The following is a 14,435-nucleotide window of genomic DNA, read 5'->3' on the forward strand; positions in this document are numbered from 1 at the left end:
GTTGTTTGGCAAGAGCCTGTCTCTCCCTTGCACCCCAAACAATGAGGCCTTGTCCCTGCCAAATCTTTCAGTTTATTTTTCACTGCTAGTCTTTGCACATGCATTCTAAAACCTCTTGTCCTTATGCTTTATCAGAATTATCTTCTTCTTTCTCATCTTTTCTCAACAACTCTTCAAAATGTAGGAGTTGTCACTACAATTCTCTGGTGAAATGTTGGGAATGCTTCAACATTATTTGATTTCAGCATTATAACTCTTAAAGACCCCAATTTGCTTTATGAGATTAATTTTCCCCACTCACTCTTTCAGAGGCATAAACTGTAAAATTTCGCATGTTTTACAATAGACAGTTGTCTGGTCTGTCACAAACAGTTTTTTTGCTTGAGATTCACTCTGTAGTGGTTAACTTTAAAAAAGAACAGATGCCTTTCTCCAAACCACCTACTATATTTTCAGAATTGTTTGTCAGCTCTTTCTATTGAAAGTTTAACTGAATTCACCACCACCTGTTGAATCATTTGCAAATTCATAAAACTCTGTCTTTTCCATCCCACTTAATCTGAAGTGCCCTCATTGTTCTTTAAGTTAACACTGTTCTGTGTTAATTTTAAGGAGGGCCGAACCACAATAATCTTGATGGAGGCTCAAATGTTGTGGCTTCTTTACAGCAGCCATTTCATACTATTGTTTTTTTAAACAAAACACTTGAAGAGGATCACTTCATCCCTAAAAATATAATCATAGACTCTCTAGAATCTCTGCAAATCATGTGAATGACAAATAGCATCACATCTCAACTAATTATGCAACACACATACACACACGCAGGGGTGGGATTCAAATTTTTTAACAACTGGTTCTGTGGGCATGGCTTAGTTGGTGGGCATGGCTTGGTGGTCATGTTATTGGCTGGGTGTGGCCAGCTCAATATCACTCACATCAAGGCACGCATCTCCTCGCATGGCCTCTCGTGACTGTGGGGCTGCTGCAACCATCATAAGTGTGAAAAAGGGTCATAAGTCACTTTTTCAGTGCCATTGTAACTTTGAATGGTCACTCCACACAAGCAAAGTACCAGCAAAGGAGGGGAAAAAAAACTCCAGAGAGGTTCCTGAGACAGGAAATCTAGTTCTGCCAAGAGCGTAGTAAGGGTTAATGGAGAGGCAGTTTCTGTAAGCAACACCAGAATGTTTCCTTCCTGCCTTCCTTACAGGATTAGGCCAGTAATTTCTTCTAAAAACCGGTTCTCTGAACTGCTTAGAATGTTAACAACTGGTTCTAGCGAATAGGTGCGAACTGGTAGAATCCCACCCCTGCACACTTGCCGAGAAATATACATGGAAGAAGAATAAAAAAGCCATCGCATCAGTTCTGCTTGAAACCAGTCAAGCCTATTTTTTATTTTTTTATCTTAAAAAACACACACATAAGACACAATCACCTAGCCTTTAATGCTGGAAGTGTACATGAATTTTACATAGGCTACGTCTACCATTGTCAAAAATCCCATCCCCATAAATCCCACCCAACTAACGTACAGATTGATACAGATTGATACATAACATTAAACATTAAAACAGGCTTTTAAAGATGTGGATGAACCTCAGGCCATTGGAGAACATCCCAGTTAGAAGGCTAGGGGATTGGAATACAAGAACATCCTTTAGTCCAACAGATATGTGGTCAGTGAACTTGGAAAGTAAACAGAGCAGGTTACATGTTATGTCATCTGGTTATCCTTTTCAGAATGATATACCTTTTGGTATAAGGCAACAAAAGTGTTGAGACAAATATTAGCTCAACAACTTTCTCATACTCCAGCAAGTCAGGTCTTCATAATTGCGTCTATCCCATGTAATATAAAAAGTGAGGCACAGATGTGTAATGTAATGGCTTCCTTAATCAGAGTGCTTTATTAACCCAGACCATCCTGATCCTTCAGTCCATTTTCTGGGAAAAGTTTTTTCAAGAAAGAAATATGGAAGCAACAAGAAATACTAGAAACAGTTTTTAGTTCTTTCTACTCTAGGAATGTCTTTGTTTTTAGGAATAGGGCAAAGGAAAAGGATTAGGATTAGAGATGGGTAAATAATACTGTACAAGAAACATGTATTTTAATACAAATTATTTAGTTATACAAAGATTCTGAAATGAATATTGTAATGTCACTAGACCACACGTACTGAATAGTTCCAAGAAGGAAACTAAAGTATAGTTAGGTGTTGAACAAAAGTTGCAGAATAGCAAATGGTTCAACCACTGCTTAATAGTAGTTAGAGACTAATGGTAAAATTAGAGCAGTCAGTCATGACAAACAAAAAGTAAGATTTCTACTTTTATGTAGCAGGATCTCTCAGAATGACTTCTGATGATCTCATGTCTAATCAAATTGACAAATGAATCATATTCCTATTATTAATATCCTGAATCTGTCTAAGTAATAGTCAGACTGACCTGCCTTTGAGAAAAATGCAGCCACTTAAACTCCAAGATCTGATTTTTACAGGCAAATTTTAGAGTTGGACTTAAGCTGATTTAATTTCAGGAAAATTAGTGAGATTCGGCTCATGGGAGCTTACTAGACAAATTCCTGTAACACAAATGCTCTATTGCCTTTTTGAAACTAGTATTTTTTTTTCTTTCCTGTGAAATCTTTTCAACACAAATTGTATGCTTAATTTCTGCATACCAGATTCTCACCTACACCCTCAAACCACAATGTAATTGAACACGTGAGAATTACTGAAAATGATGAAGTTTAAATCTCTGCATCATCAATTGTTTAAAGACTGTCATGGCTATAATGAGAAGCTATCACTTTTGGGCATGTTCTTATTTCATGCATTTCTACTGTATGAAAGAAAAAAGAAAAAAGAAAGGCAAGCACACATTTATTTTAATCATGCTTGTCCGTTTAAGTATACAGAAATAAGTAGGAATAAAGGTGGCCCCTGCATCTTTTAGAAGAACAAGTTCCATACAGTTAATCTTCATATTTATGAATCTTCTACTTCTTGGCTGTAGCTCCAAAATTGAAATACGTCTTATTAAATGGTTCTTGGTTCCAGTTCATGTCACTAAAATTGCCATAACCTGTCACTAGTTGACCAGGATTTAAACAGGCTAGATGATTTAAACAAGATGATCCAAACAATTCACATAGCTCTTAGAGTGTGCCGTTCTTTTAGCCTGGCTGCATGTTTCAAAAGACATGGCCAATCTAGCTTGCATTCTAAAGAAACCACAAAAGTAGGAAACCAAGCTTTTTGGAAAAGCTCTCACAGTAAAATATATGAGGAAGAGATAACAGGGCTGAGGTAAATCCTTCGTACATTTCCTTTAGGACAACTTTAACATTAAAGACTTTCTTAGAAAGGCTGAATCTGGAGGGTTCCCATTCTGTTACCTTCTAGATTTAGAAAAGATGGGCCAAAATCTAGAAGAGTCAGAAGATGTAGATAAAAGTTTGGCAGAGCAAGTCTCAAAGATGCAGCACCAACCGTATGGACATGGATAACCTGTACGTCATGCCCTCGACATTTACTGAAACGAGATTAAGATACTGAAAAATCCAAGTGAGACAGAGATCTGCATTGCAGCGAGTACATTGAACTTCGTTAGCAAGTCTTCAGACATGGTGCTTATATAAAAACACTAGCTGTCATATAAAAGGGAGCTATGGCAGATGCATTGTTCATATCAGAAGAAAATACAGAGACAGGAGACTAAAATAATGAACAACAACAACTGGGATAGCTCTTTGCACCTAAGTACCCTATTATGGAATTGTATTACTTATATATTGTCCTTGCCATGAAGTTTCTTAGCCCATGATTATATTTAGTGAGGTTAAATGGCACATGATGCTGAAAAAGGAAAGTGGCTCTTCTCTCTTTCCTTTTTTCTCTTAAGATTGTTCAGGAAATGAACTACAGAAGGAAGAGTAGCCTAGGTATAATGCTACATAATGGCATGTTTCCTCTTGTAATTCATTTTGGAAACACACCCAAATTGGAATGTGTGGTATCCCAGATACTTTGCTTTTTGTTGTTTCTAATAGAGTTGGCCTTATGAAGATCTATAAATAAGCTAATTAAATATTGCAGTACTAAAACGGGGTTTGTTGAGCTGCTGTAATGCAAAAGCAACAACAGGACTACGGCTTTTTTCGGAGATAGTTGGAAGGAATCCAGCCTTCCCAACATGGCCCTGCTGTGAGGACTTTGCAAAACCACCAGCCACTGCTATTCTTCTCACGGACTTCAAATACAGTCCCTTCTTTAAAACTGCTAGTTTCTTCATCTCCTTCAAAATCTGCCACAGCCACATAGAGGGCTTCTTTGGAGACCTCCAGGTTGGTAATTGGAATGGATACTCTTTCCTTCTCTATAGGCTTGGGCAATGACTTTTGCCCAGAGCTGCCTTTTGGTTTGGTTTCCTCTTGGCCAGGACACGGCAGGAAGGCTTTGGCTTTTGGTGGGACCAATATTGGCCTACTGGACACTGGGACAGCTCGAACTTCAGGCACTTCCTTTTGTGGGACTTTATGTTCTGCAGGGGGTGCAAATGAAGCTGAGGGTGCTGGCACACTTGATTTCTTTGGAGGTGGAGGTCTTCTGGGAGGTACTACTGGACGTTGAGGGGGCTCCCTGGGTACTGGAAAGCTGCTCTTGGATTCATTTTCACCTAGCTTTGATAAACCCACAGGAACTTTGGGGAAAGGAGCTTCCTTAAAAATTTGGCTGTCAGGTCTAGAAGGAGGTGTAATCTCCACGTTGGGCTTTTCCTGAGATTTGACAGAAGATTCTACCAGAAGTCCACTGTTATTGAAGGCACTCTCATTAACCACAGGGTCCTGCTCCAACAGCTTCTCTTGAGCTTTTGCAGGCTTGAGTTTGCTCCTCAGGTTGCAAAGATCTAATTTGTTCTCTGACTGAGGAAGGTCTGTCCTAGGAGCAGGTGCTGGCTTCGGTTTGATCTGAGGTTTTGATTTCAGAAAAAGGTTTGGGGTAGTTGCTTCAGGCTTATCCTCGGGGGGCTCAATCTTTGGTTTCATTGGCTTGCTTGTAGGCCGGAGGTTGGGCTTCTTTATTTCCTTTGGAGAAACCTTATGTCCACACTCAAGACCCATTTCGTTTTTCAACTGGAACAATTTGCCCTTCTCTGTTTTGAGCTCTGGCTTCTTGTTGTCCCTTGGAGGCACGATCTGCTTTGGGGGGATAGCTGGCAAAATCATTCCAGGAGGTTTTGGAGGAGGCCGCTGCTCCAACCTTTGCCTTTCCATTAATTCCTCTTCTGATTTAATTATGGATTCCTTCCTTGGAGGAAGACTTGGTTTCTCTTCCATATCCCGATCACCTATTTCTTCATACCCAACACACAAAGAAGCATCACTATTCTCAGGCAAAGCATCTTGGGGCATCTCCTTTCCTTTCCATTTGATTCCATATTCAATACCATTAGGTGGTGCTTCAGGCAGAGGTCGAGATGGCCCAGCAGAATCTCCATTAAAGCTGTTCTCTGCTGTGCTGTCCCCGAGCCGTAGCTGTGCCATTTCATTTGGTAATGGTGCCAAGAAATTAGGTCTACATGCATTGCTAGTTTTCTTGTATTTGTCAATAAAAGTAGCCGGTGCCCAGCCTTCCTTCTCCTCAATTTGAATATACCACCAACCACTTAGGTTCTTCTCAATTACCTGGAGAAGGAAATAAAGTCACCATTCTTTAGAACTTCATAGCAACTGCATTACCTAAAATTTTTGAGGTTAAGTTTAGCATTAAGATTTTCACCCTTCTATTTCATATAATAGACAAGTAGTCATCTATTTTCAGCCTACAGATTCATCACTGAAAAACTACTTTTAAGATAGTTTACAGTGATGAGTCTGTGGGCTGAAAATGAATATATAGTATGATCGAATCAGTTGATCCTAAAGGAATACTGACTGTCCTTTGGAAGGACAAAAACTGAAGCTAAAGCTCGAATACTTTGGCCATCAAACAAGACGAGAGGACCCACTGGAAAATTGGGAAAGATTGAAGGCAAAAGGAGAAAGGGACGGCAGAGCATGAGATGGTTACATGGTGTCATTGAGGCATTGTGTCATTGTTCTGAGTAATGAACCCAATCGAATCAGGACTCTGAGGCTTCAGTGAGGCTCAAAAGACCTTTTATTGGGTCAGTGGGTAAGAGTTTGGGCAGACTCAGGGAGACTGTGGAGGACACGGGCCTGGCATGCTATGTTCCATGCAGTTGTGAAGAGTCGGACATGACTTAGCAACTGAACAACCGCAAAAAAAATCACTTCATTAAGTGTTTTCCATTTAATTGATTCTAACCCTAAGAACTGACCTAAGTTAATAAAATTAAAATAGTTTTTACTTATATTTTTTAAATTTTATTAATAAATAAAATTATCAATTTAGTGTCATTTTGTTCTCTACAGTATAAATAATAATTAAATAATGTTTAACAAATATATGATCGTTAGCATTTATCATCTAAAATTATTGATAAAATCTTCGTCTTTCTTATATTCACTTTTAAATTCAGCTTGATACAGTGATTGCCACTGAATCCATCTGGACATCTGAAGGTTCAGAGGAGCATATTTAGCTTTTGTACAATACAGGGCATGACCAAAATTTTTACGATGCAAGCCCAAGAGAGAATCAAGCATTTCCAGATGATTTATGTTACTGATCATGAAATGAGCAGTTTTCCTGAATGATTACCTATCTAAGCATGGGCAGGCCATCAAAACATATGGTCCCAACTGACTTCTATATGAGGTACAAGATGCTCCGATATGACAAGAAAATAAATAGTCACTAGATGTCAGCATTGAGCCATCTGTAAATGTGCATAGCCTGCACATCCAGAAATACACTTCTGAATTTTAAAACCAGGAATATAATGATAGGAGGACATTGTCCTATAATTTAGCAGTGCATGGATGGCAGATGAAGATAAGGTCTCCTCCACTTCCTCAAGTTAAAAATACGTTTAATGGGAGCACAGAAAATTTGCCTTTCTTGTAAAGCATCGTTCCCCAAGAGCTACTGATTGGAGTCAAGGAAGATAATCCTCTTTCTTTTATTTATAAAGTCACATAAGTAGAATCTAATCTAAGTAGAATCTTAGTAGTACATTCTGTTGGACCAAACTTTTCCAGTTTGATTTGTTCAAACGTCTTATGAAATTTAAGTGGAGAGAAACAGCATCTTGTTTTCTGGAATATATTTCTGACTCAAGTAGTTGAGATGGGAACAGTTGTAATGAAGAAAGACTTCTTTAGAAAACTATGATTAAAATCACCACACATAGAACTGGGTTAGCTGACAATACTATACCACTGTAAAAAGTATATAGCGAGTTTTAAAGGGAGCTATGTGGAAGAAGCCAAGGATTATGAAGATGGGCTTGACAAAATTTAGTCTCACCTCTACTTTCAGTCCTGCCTGAAAGCTAATCCCATCAGGGATGGTGGTCTGGAAATCAGCAATGGTGTAATACTCTTCTTCCACCTGTGGGGGCACTGGAGGCTTTGGCAAATTGACACACCGTGGCTATTACAAGAATATTAAAAATACGCATTAGTCATCTCCCATCCACAAAAAGCAATTCTTTACACATTAAGCTTTCCAGTCTCCATCTGCAGGGTCACACAGCAAGTGAGCCCAAGGAGATGACAAACCCATAACTCGTTTTTCAGCAGAGCCTCTGCAGAGCAAGAGATGAAATGTTTCTTTGGTCAATTCCAACTATGAAATCAAAATTATGTCTTTATAGGAAAACCAGCTTTTTGTTAGTGTTTAGAAACATATCTAAGTAGAAATAAAAGTGGGGGTCTGCGGTTTTATAGTTAAACCCTGCATTAATTGTATATAGTAAAGTTATTCAATGTTGGAAAAAAAACCCCATGCTATCAGTTTGATTGCAGGTACAAATTCCAGAAATAGACTTCTAACAAACTAGTAAAAACTGTGATTGCATCCCACCCAATTAAATGCCTTGGAAACAGAACTCATACCACGCTGAACCTTATTTACTACTCATATTTTGAAAAGGAAAGGCAAGTTAGACATGCCAATTTCCTCCTTAAACGACATTATAAAAATGCTTTGGACGTGGGGATTTATGCAGATATATAAAAGAGGTAGCAAGACCTGGGTCTCTTTTATCTTCCCAACGTCTTTCATTCCATCTGATGGGTTGTCATCAGACGGCTTAAATGCATTAGGAAGCAACACTTACTATTGTGAGATCTCGACGCGGAGGGGGTCTTTGCCTCATCTTGGGTGACTCTGTCAAAACAAGCATTTAAATGTGCTTCAAAGATATTGGCATGTGCTTTGGAAAACATTTGTGAACAACACCGCATTACAGATAATTTTCGAGCCCAACGTTTCTGTTGCTAAAGCAAGACATTTGTCAAGTGAGTTTTGCCCCATTTTACGACCTTCCTTGACAGTTTTTAAGTGAATCACTGCAGTTCTTAAGCTGGTATAATGGCTGTCAAATGAATCTGGCTTCCCCGTTGACTTTGCTCATCAGAAGGCCACAAAAGGTGATCACATGACCCCAGGACACTGCACCTGTCATAAATGGGAACCAGTTGCCAAGCATCTGAATTTTGATCAGATTCATGAGGATGCTGCAATGATTGTGTGACAAATGGTCATAAGTCACATTTTTCAGTTCTGTTGTAACTTCGAACGGTTACTAAATGAACTGTTGTAAGTCGAGGACTACCTGTATTCTAATCCGAGAAAGTAAATCTCTATAGCTTTTCTATTTGCTTTTCACCATGAGCGGTGCCCTGGCAGCCTCCATGAGCGGCGCCATGAGCCATCTAATCAAGGTTTTAGTAGAACCTGAATCCGTTGCCCTAAGCCAGTGGTGGTAACCTTTTTGGGCTCCTGTGCCAAAAATTGCACACTTGCTTGTATGCGTGCACTCATGTGCCATACCAGCACCCAGAAGGCAATGCATGCAGGGGGGCCCCACGCCCCACGCCCCCTGTGCATGTGCACGTGATTCCCCCCCTTACCTGCACTGCACCTCCCAGCTGATTTTTGGCCTGTTTGAGGCCTTTTTCGGCCTGCCAGAAGCTTGAAGGAAGTCTCTACAGGCTTTGCAGGCCGAAAAATGGGGCCGTTTTGTCACATCCGGCATTTCTGGAAATACAGGAAGTGATGAAACGGCCCTATTTTTCAGCCCACAAAGCCTACAGAGGCTTTCCTCAAGCCTCTGGCAGGCCGAAAAGGGTCTGAAAATCAGCTGGGAGGGCACACATGCGCAGTGAGGTAAGTTTGCCTGGGGCTCACGTCCCCGCACAAATGGGTCTGCATGCTACCTGTGGCACACGTGCCATAGGTTCGCCATCATGGCCCTAAGTACTCCACTGAGTTCCACAGAGGCAGGGTGGGGAAAGGGATAAGGAAGGGAGAAAGAAAACAAAGGAGGTTTTCCTTCATAGATAACTTAGGAACAGTGGAATGCTTGTGTCCCTTGAGGGGAACTTGTAATATCTAGGCACCCATTAGAAATGTTTGAGGGAATGGCCTTGAAGGATAGGAGGAAAAGCTACTACCAAGGCAATGGTCAGAATAAACAGGGCTTGAGCCTTGGCTAAGAAAAGAATGAGCCACTCCCTTGTTCACATGAAGGAAGAAGTGAGGCAGGGGTGGGGGGGGGCAACATAGATTTGCAAGATACAGTTGCAATAAAAATAGTCCTAAGCTATACAACATTAGTTTCTTAGCCTAGTCTATCTTGTAGAGCTAACATTCAGCCATCCCAGGTAAAGAATAGATTTATTACCTACGACCCAAACAATTCTCCATCAGAGGAACAAAAGGTTGGGAAGGGTGAGGATTTAGCATTAAAGAGACACAACTGGAGTCCAGAACCATTAAATACCTTATAGGTTGTCCTGGAGAAGCTGGCAGGAAGTCAAAAGTCATGTTCACGTGAAGTCCTTGCTTAACAACGTGCATGGTCCTTGTTTAACAGTGGGAGTCAGGACTGCTGAAATTGCCATTGGTAAGTAATGCAGTCACATGACATTGCCCTTTATGACTCCATTGTTTAACAATGGAGTTCCCAGTTCGAATTGCTGTTGTAACCTGAGGGCTACCCATACAACAGGACTGCATGAAATCCAGAAAATAATCCCAAATGGTACCATCAAATGAAACTTTTACCATAAGAGGATGGAAAATTCATTCTTTCATTTTAATAATTTTTATTAAATAAATTTTTAGCAAAATAAAAGCTGTAAAGAAAAATAAATTATAGCAAAGGAGTATAGTAACTTTGGGCTGCTCATTTTCTCTCAGCACAACCAATCTCTCAGGATTATTGTTGTGGGGGAAAATAGGAGGAGGAGGAAGGATTAGGTATGCTTGCTGCTTTGAGTGATCAATAAAATAACTGTTCCATATTCTCAATATCTCTCTTCCAATGTAAAGATTCTTAAAATCTACACTAACCTTAACTTTATCCTATCAAGAAAACCATGCCAGGATGGATAAGTTATTGAATGCTTTGGGTGTAATTAGATTAAGTAGTCCAAGACAATTTAAGTTGGTGTAAATTTAAAATTAGATCAAATTTACTATTTGTTCTGGTTTGATTATCATTGGACTACAAGAATCCCTGCCTGCCAGTCAAAAGCAAAATGCAACACTCAGTTCAAAGAAAAATGGATAACGCCACTCTAGAGCCATGAAGATTTCTTGCTTTTACCTGATTGACCAATTTTCTTCAAAAGGCATTAAGCACTTTCTTCGTTGTTCCCAACTTACTTCGTTGAAGGTCCACATTGGGCAATGGGCGACCATCATATCTTCCATCTCTTTGATTACTCGGTCCATCCTTGTCTCGACTGGGGGAATTCTGCTGTCGAGAAAGTCCATCCATATCCAATGCATGTGAATGGGCTGAAGCAGCAGATCCCAGTTTTGATGTAAGTAGGTCTCCACTCCCTCTTTTCAGGTAAGATGCTGGGGCCCAGCCCTCCTGACCCTGATATCTAAAGAAATACAAATCATCTGATCTCTTGTCTATTTTTTTTTTTTACTACAGTCAACAAATTCCCAACATAGGCAATCTCATCCATTGCAATGCCCAAAAGCAAAACCAGCATTCCAAATTCAGTGTTAAGATGATGATCTGAATCAGAATGTTAACCTTTAAAAAAAAAATTGCTTGGAGATATCAGACATAAAACTATCATAAGTCACTTTTTTCAGTGCCATTGTAACTAAAAGGAAGTATTGTAAGTCGAGGACTATCTGGACTTGAAAGTTATTCTCCTATCCCTTCATTGAAGAAAACTGCAAAAATAATGAAATAACCTGAACCTTGTGATCTAAAGTTTCTACTTCCCATTAATGCTTTTTCAATCATGATGGGAAATGTACCTGATTTTCCACCATCCCTCCAGATTTTTCTGGATCACCTCCACTGTAGCTCCTTTATCCAGGTTTATTTCATCTTGATCCCGAGCAGCGTAAGGGTAGATCACCATATACTTCTCTATTGAAAGAGAAATATAGCAGTAAAAGAGAGAAAGAGAGAGAGAGAGAGAAAGGTAAATAATAATTGGGAAGACATCTTTTTTTTTTCTAAAAACAGAACTAATCTGAAAAATCCACCCATCTTAGATAATTTAGCACAGTGAATGGGCCCTCACAATAGAGTGGAATCAACTGATTGTTGATATTCCACAATACAGTCGAATCTACTGAATATGGTTGATTCTGTCCGTTTTTCACCAAGGGCTCAACGTCACCTTTGAAAGACAGATTTTCATAATTGATAATAAAACTCCTCAAGCCTAATGCAGCCTCAGAATGCCTTTCAAAGAACCTCTATGTTCTTTTTCTAATTGAAGTAGGCACATAAAAATGGTTATTTATGGAACCTGATAATCCAGAAAATAATGTGATACGTTTTTTGTTTGACAGATGACCAAACCAGTTCTACGTGATGGTTTGTTGTTTTTTTTCATTTATTTCAAGTGTCAGCTACAAACTACTAGATGCTTTAGTACAGATGTCAGTTTAGCAATCTTATCAGAACCAATGACAGTTCATTCAAATGAACTATTCATCTGAACAATGGAATAAGAGACATATCTCTTGTCGGCTGAAATACTACGCAGTTATGTCATCTGTTTTCCTGAGGTATCCTGGAAGTAGGTTTGTCATAGCTGTAGTAATTGCTGGCCCTTGTTAAGGTTGCTTTCCTGGTAATTATTTCTTCTTCTAAAGAACTCCCAATTAAACCTTTCAAATAATGCAAAAACATCCTTTATCTCCATGAGCTACTAATGCTCAATTCTTAGGTTATTCTGTAGGAAGTGAACCTGGAATGGCCCTCTATGTAAATATTAAGGATTGTTTTTCAGATGCAGTTTAGAGATGGTTTAGTGTAAAACTATCTCTAAAACAGAAAATGAAGTACAAGAAAAAGTAGAAGCTAAAGTACAAGAACATCACGTCAATGGATAAAGAGCACTTCTCCTTTATCAAGTAGAGGAAAGATGATCTTATACTGAGCATCCATAGAGTATATAAGCCTTCCAAATGATGTCAGGTAATATCTCTAAAAGACCCTACTATCTGTGCTCCTCAACATCCCACACTGCTTTCTCATTTCTACATATGCCCAGTGGATAGAATGGAATCAATTCAACAGAAATAATTTTAATATAGCCATTGAAAGCAGACTCTAACATTTCATCGAAACTTTTCCACTTGTGATACTGTAACAGATCAGGGTATTTTAGGGCAGAACTTCAACTGCCATTTTAGTGGTAAGCATTTTGGATTTGCAAGATTCATCTATCCAGCAGAAACAAATTGCTTCCACTTGCTGTCAGCCACAGTTAAAATGGCTAATGCCAATAGGCTGCAAAAGAGGTGATTTAAAATGTCAGGATGGCATACAATTCTTTACTTTCTGCCAGATCACAGGAAGACTATTTAGGAAGAAAATGAAAAGGATTTTGCCCTAATAGCTGTATATTGTTCTGATTGGGAAACAGTTTAGTCATTGTAATTTTTATAACCTGGCTCCTTTCTTTTCAATAAAGAAAATTTGAGAAGAAACATGCTTGCAATCATTTTTTTAAAATTTTAGACAGTGTCCAAAATGTGTGACAGGTAATTGCTGGCAATTGTTTTAGTTGCAAGTTGAAAAGAATTTAAAAGCTCTTCAGTAGAGTGTTAGCAAAAATGACCCTTTGAACACAAACAAATCTTACTGCAGTGACAATTATGTGATGCTTTGAAGTGCCCCACATATAGAACTACTCTCACATCTAGTAGTTCTATGTGGACCTTTTCCCCTTTCTAGATCTATTGTGAAATGTGTTCAATGGACTGTGGAAAAAAAAACAATTTAAGGTCAAAATAAATGTGATTTTAAATGCATCTTTATATTTTTTAAAAAATTCAAATTGTAACAGCTTTGGGGGGAATGGGATAGGGTGAGACAGAGTGGGAAAAATGATTTTGAAGGCTGTCACAAGCATTGCAATATGTGAGAATTTGCCTTCTCCCATGGACCCTATTTTGTCTGTTGTAGTCCCAGCAATTAAGTGGCTGAGTTTGCATTTAACATGCAGATTTTTTTTTTTAAAAAAAGATAAAAATGCATTTAATGTCAGTTAGGATCAAATAAAATACAATTTACTCAACAGTATAAATGGTCATAATCAGGGTCTCAAGTAGTTTCAAGGGAATGGAAAGGAGACACACATACTCAAGTGTAAGCAGTTTTAACAGTTACAATAAGCAATGTAGTAAGGAAATAGACACTCTGGATATCAATACGAAATAAATTGCATGCAACAATGGGCCACAGTGGACAGCACATGCAAACATAGAGAAAGGTAGTCCAAGAAGGCACAGAAGAAAGCACAAAGATTCTCCACAACATCCACCTTGACCCCATCCACTGGTGTACAAGTCCCCAAGAGTCCGACGGCGACCCACATGTCTGGGAAGAGACCAGTATCTCCATGAGACTGAGATGAGCATGTTGGGGAAGCAGGAAAGGCACAAAACAGGATATAAGGAGGGGGAAAGTTTACCTTTTTAAAAAGAAGATTTAATGCTATAATAAGGTTAACAATGACATGATCCACATACCACACTAAGCAACGATTTAACCATGATTTACCTAATACATCTCAGTTAAGATTGTTCAACACACAAGGAGGTTTAGAGTATATAAATATGTCTTGTTTCCTCCCAGGTAAATGGCAGGGACTTGAGCAGTTTGATTGAAATGGATATACTAAAATGCATCTCGGTTGTTGTTGTTTTTTAATTTTAAAAAATAATTATAATAAAACTTTAGTTTTACCCACCCTCAGTGCAACTGACCTTGTAGTCAGCAAATCAAATTTCCACTGCAAT

General features: G+C 38.9%; 1 protein-coding gene across 4 annotated transcripts in view; it reads right to left on the reverse strand.

The window, feature by feature from the left end:
- Positions 1-1,365: 1,365 nt before the first annotated feature.
- SH3PXD2B (SH3 and PX domains 2B) overlaps positions 1,366-14,435 on the reverse strand; it is a 133,890-nt gene continuing 120,820 nt past the window's right edge. For 2 of the 4 annotated variants that reach the window (XM_087924517.1, XM_087924516.1), the window contains 6 exons: positions 13,958-14,041; positions 11,430-11,544; positions 10,812-11,038; positions 8,257-8,306; positions 7,443-7,568; positions 1,366-5,695 (listed from right to left, as the gene is read on the reverse strand). In XM_087924517.1, the coding sequence (XP_087780643.1) occupies positions 4,157-5,695; positions 7,443-7,568; positions 8,257-8,306; positions 10,812-11,038; positions 11,430-11,544; positions 13,958-14,041 (2,141 nt within the window). In that variant the 3' untranslated portion in view covers positions 1,366-4,156. The remainder of the gene's footprint in view (positions 5,696-7,442; positions 7,569-8,256; positions 8,307-10,811; positions 11,039-11,429; positions 11,545-13,957; positions 14,042-14,435) is intronic. The other 2 variants (XM_026696378.2, XM_026696377.2) reach the window with 1 other exon arrangement.

Source organism: Pseudonaja textilis, chromosome 2, assembly GCF_049901715.1.
Source record: "Pseudonaja textilis isolate UNSWEBS1 chromosome 2, rPseTex1.2, whole genome shotgun sequence".
Lineage (NCBI taxonomy): Eukaryota > Metazoa > Chordata > Lepidosauria > Squamata > Elapidae > Pseudonaja > Pseudonaja textilis.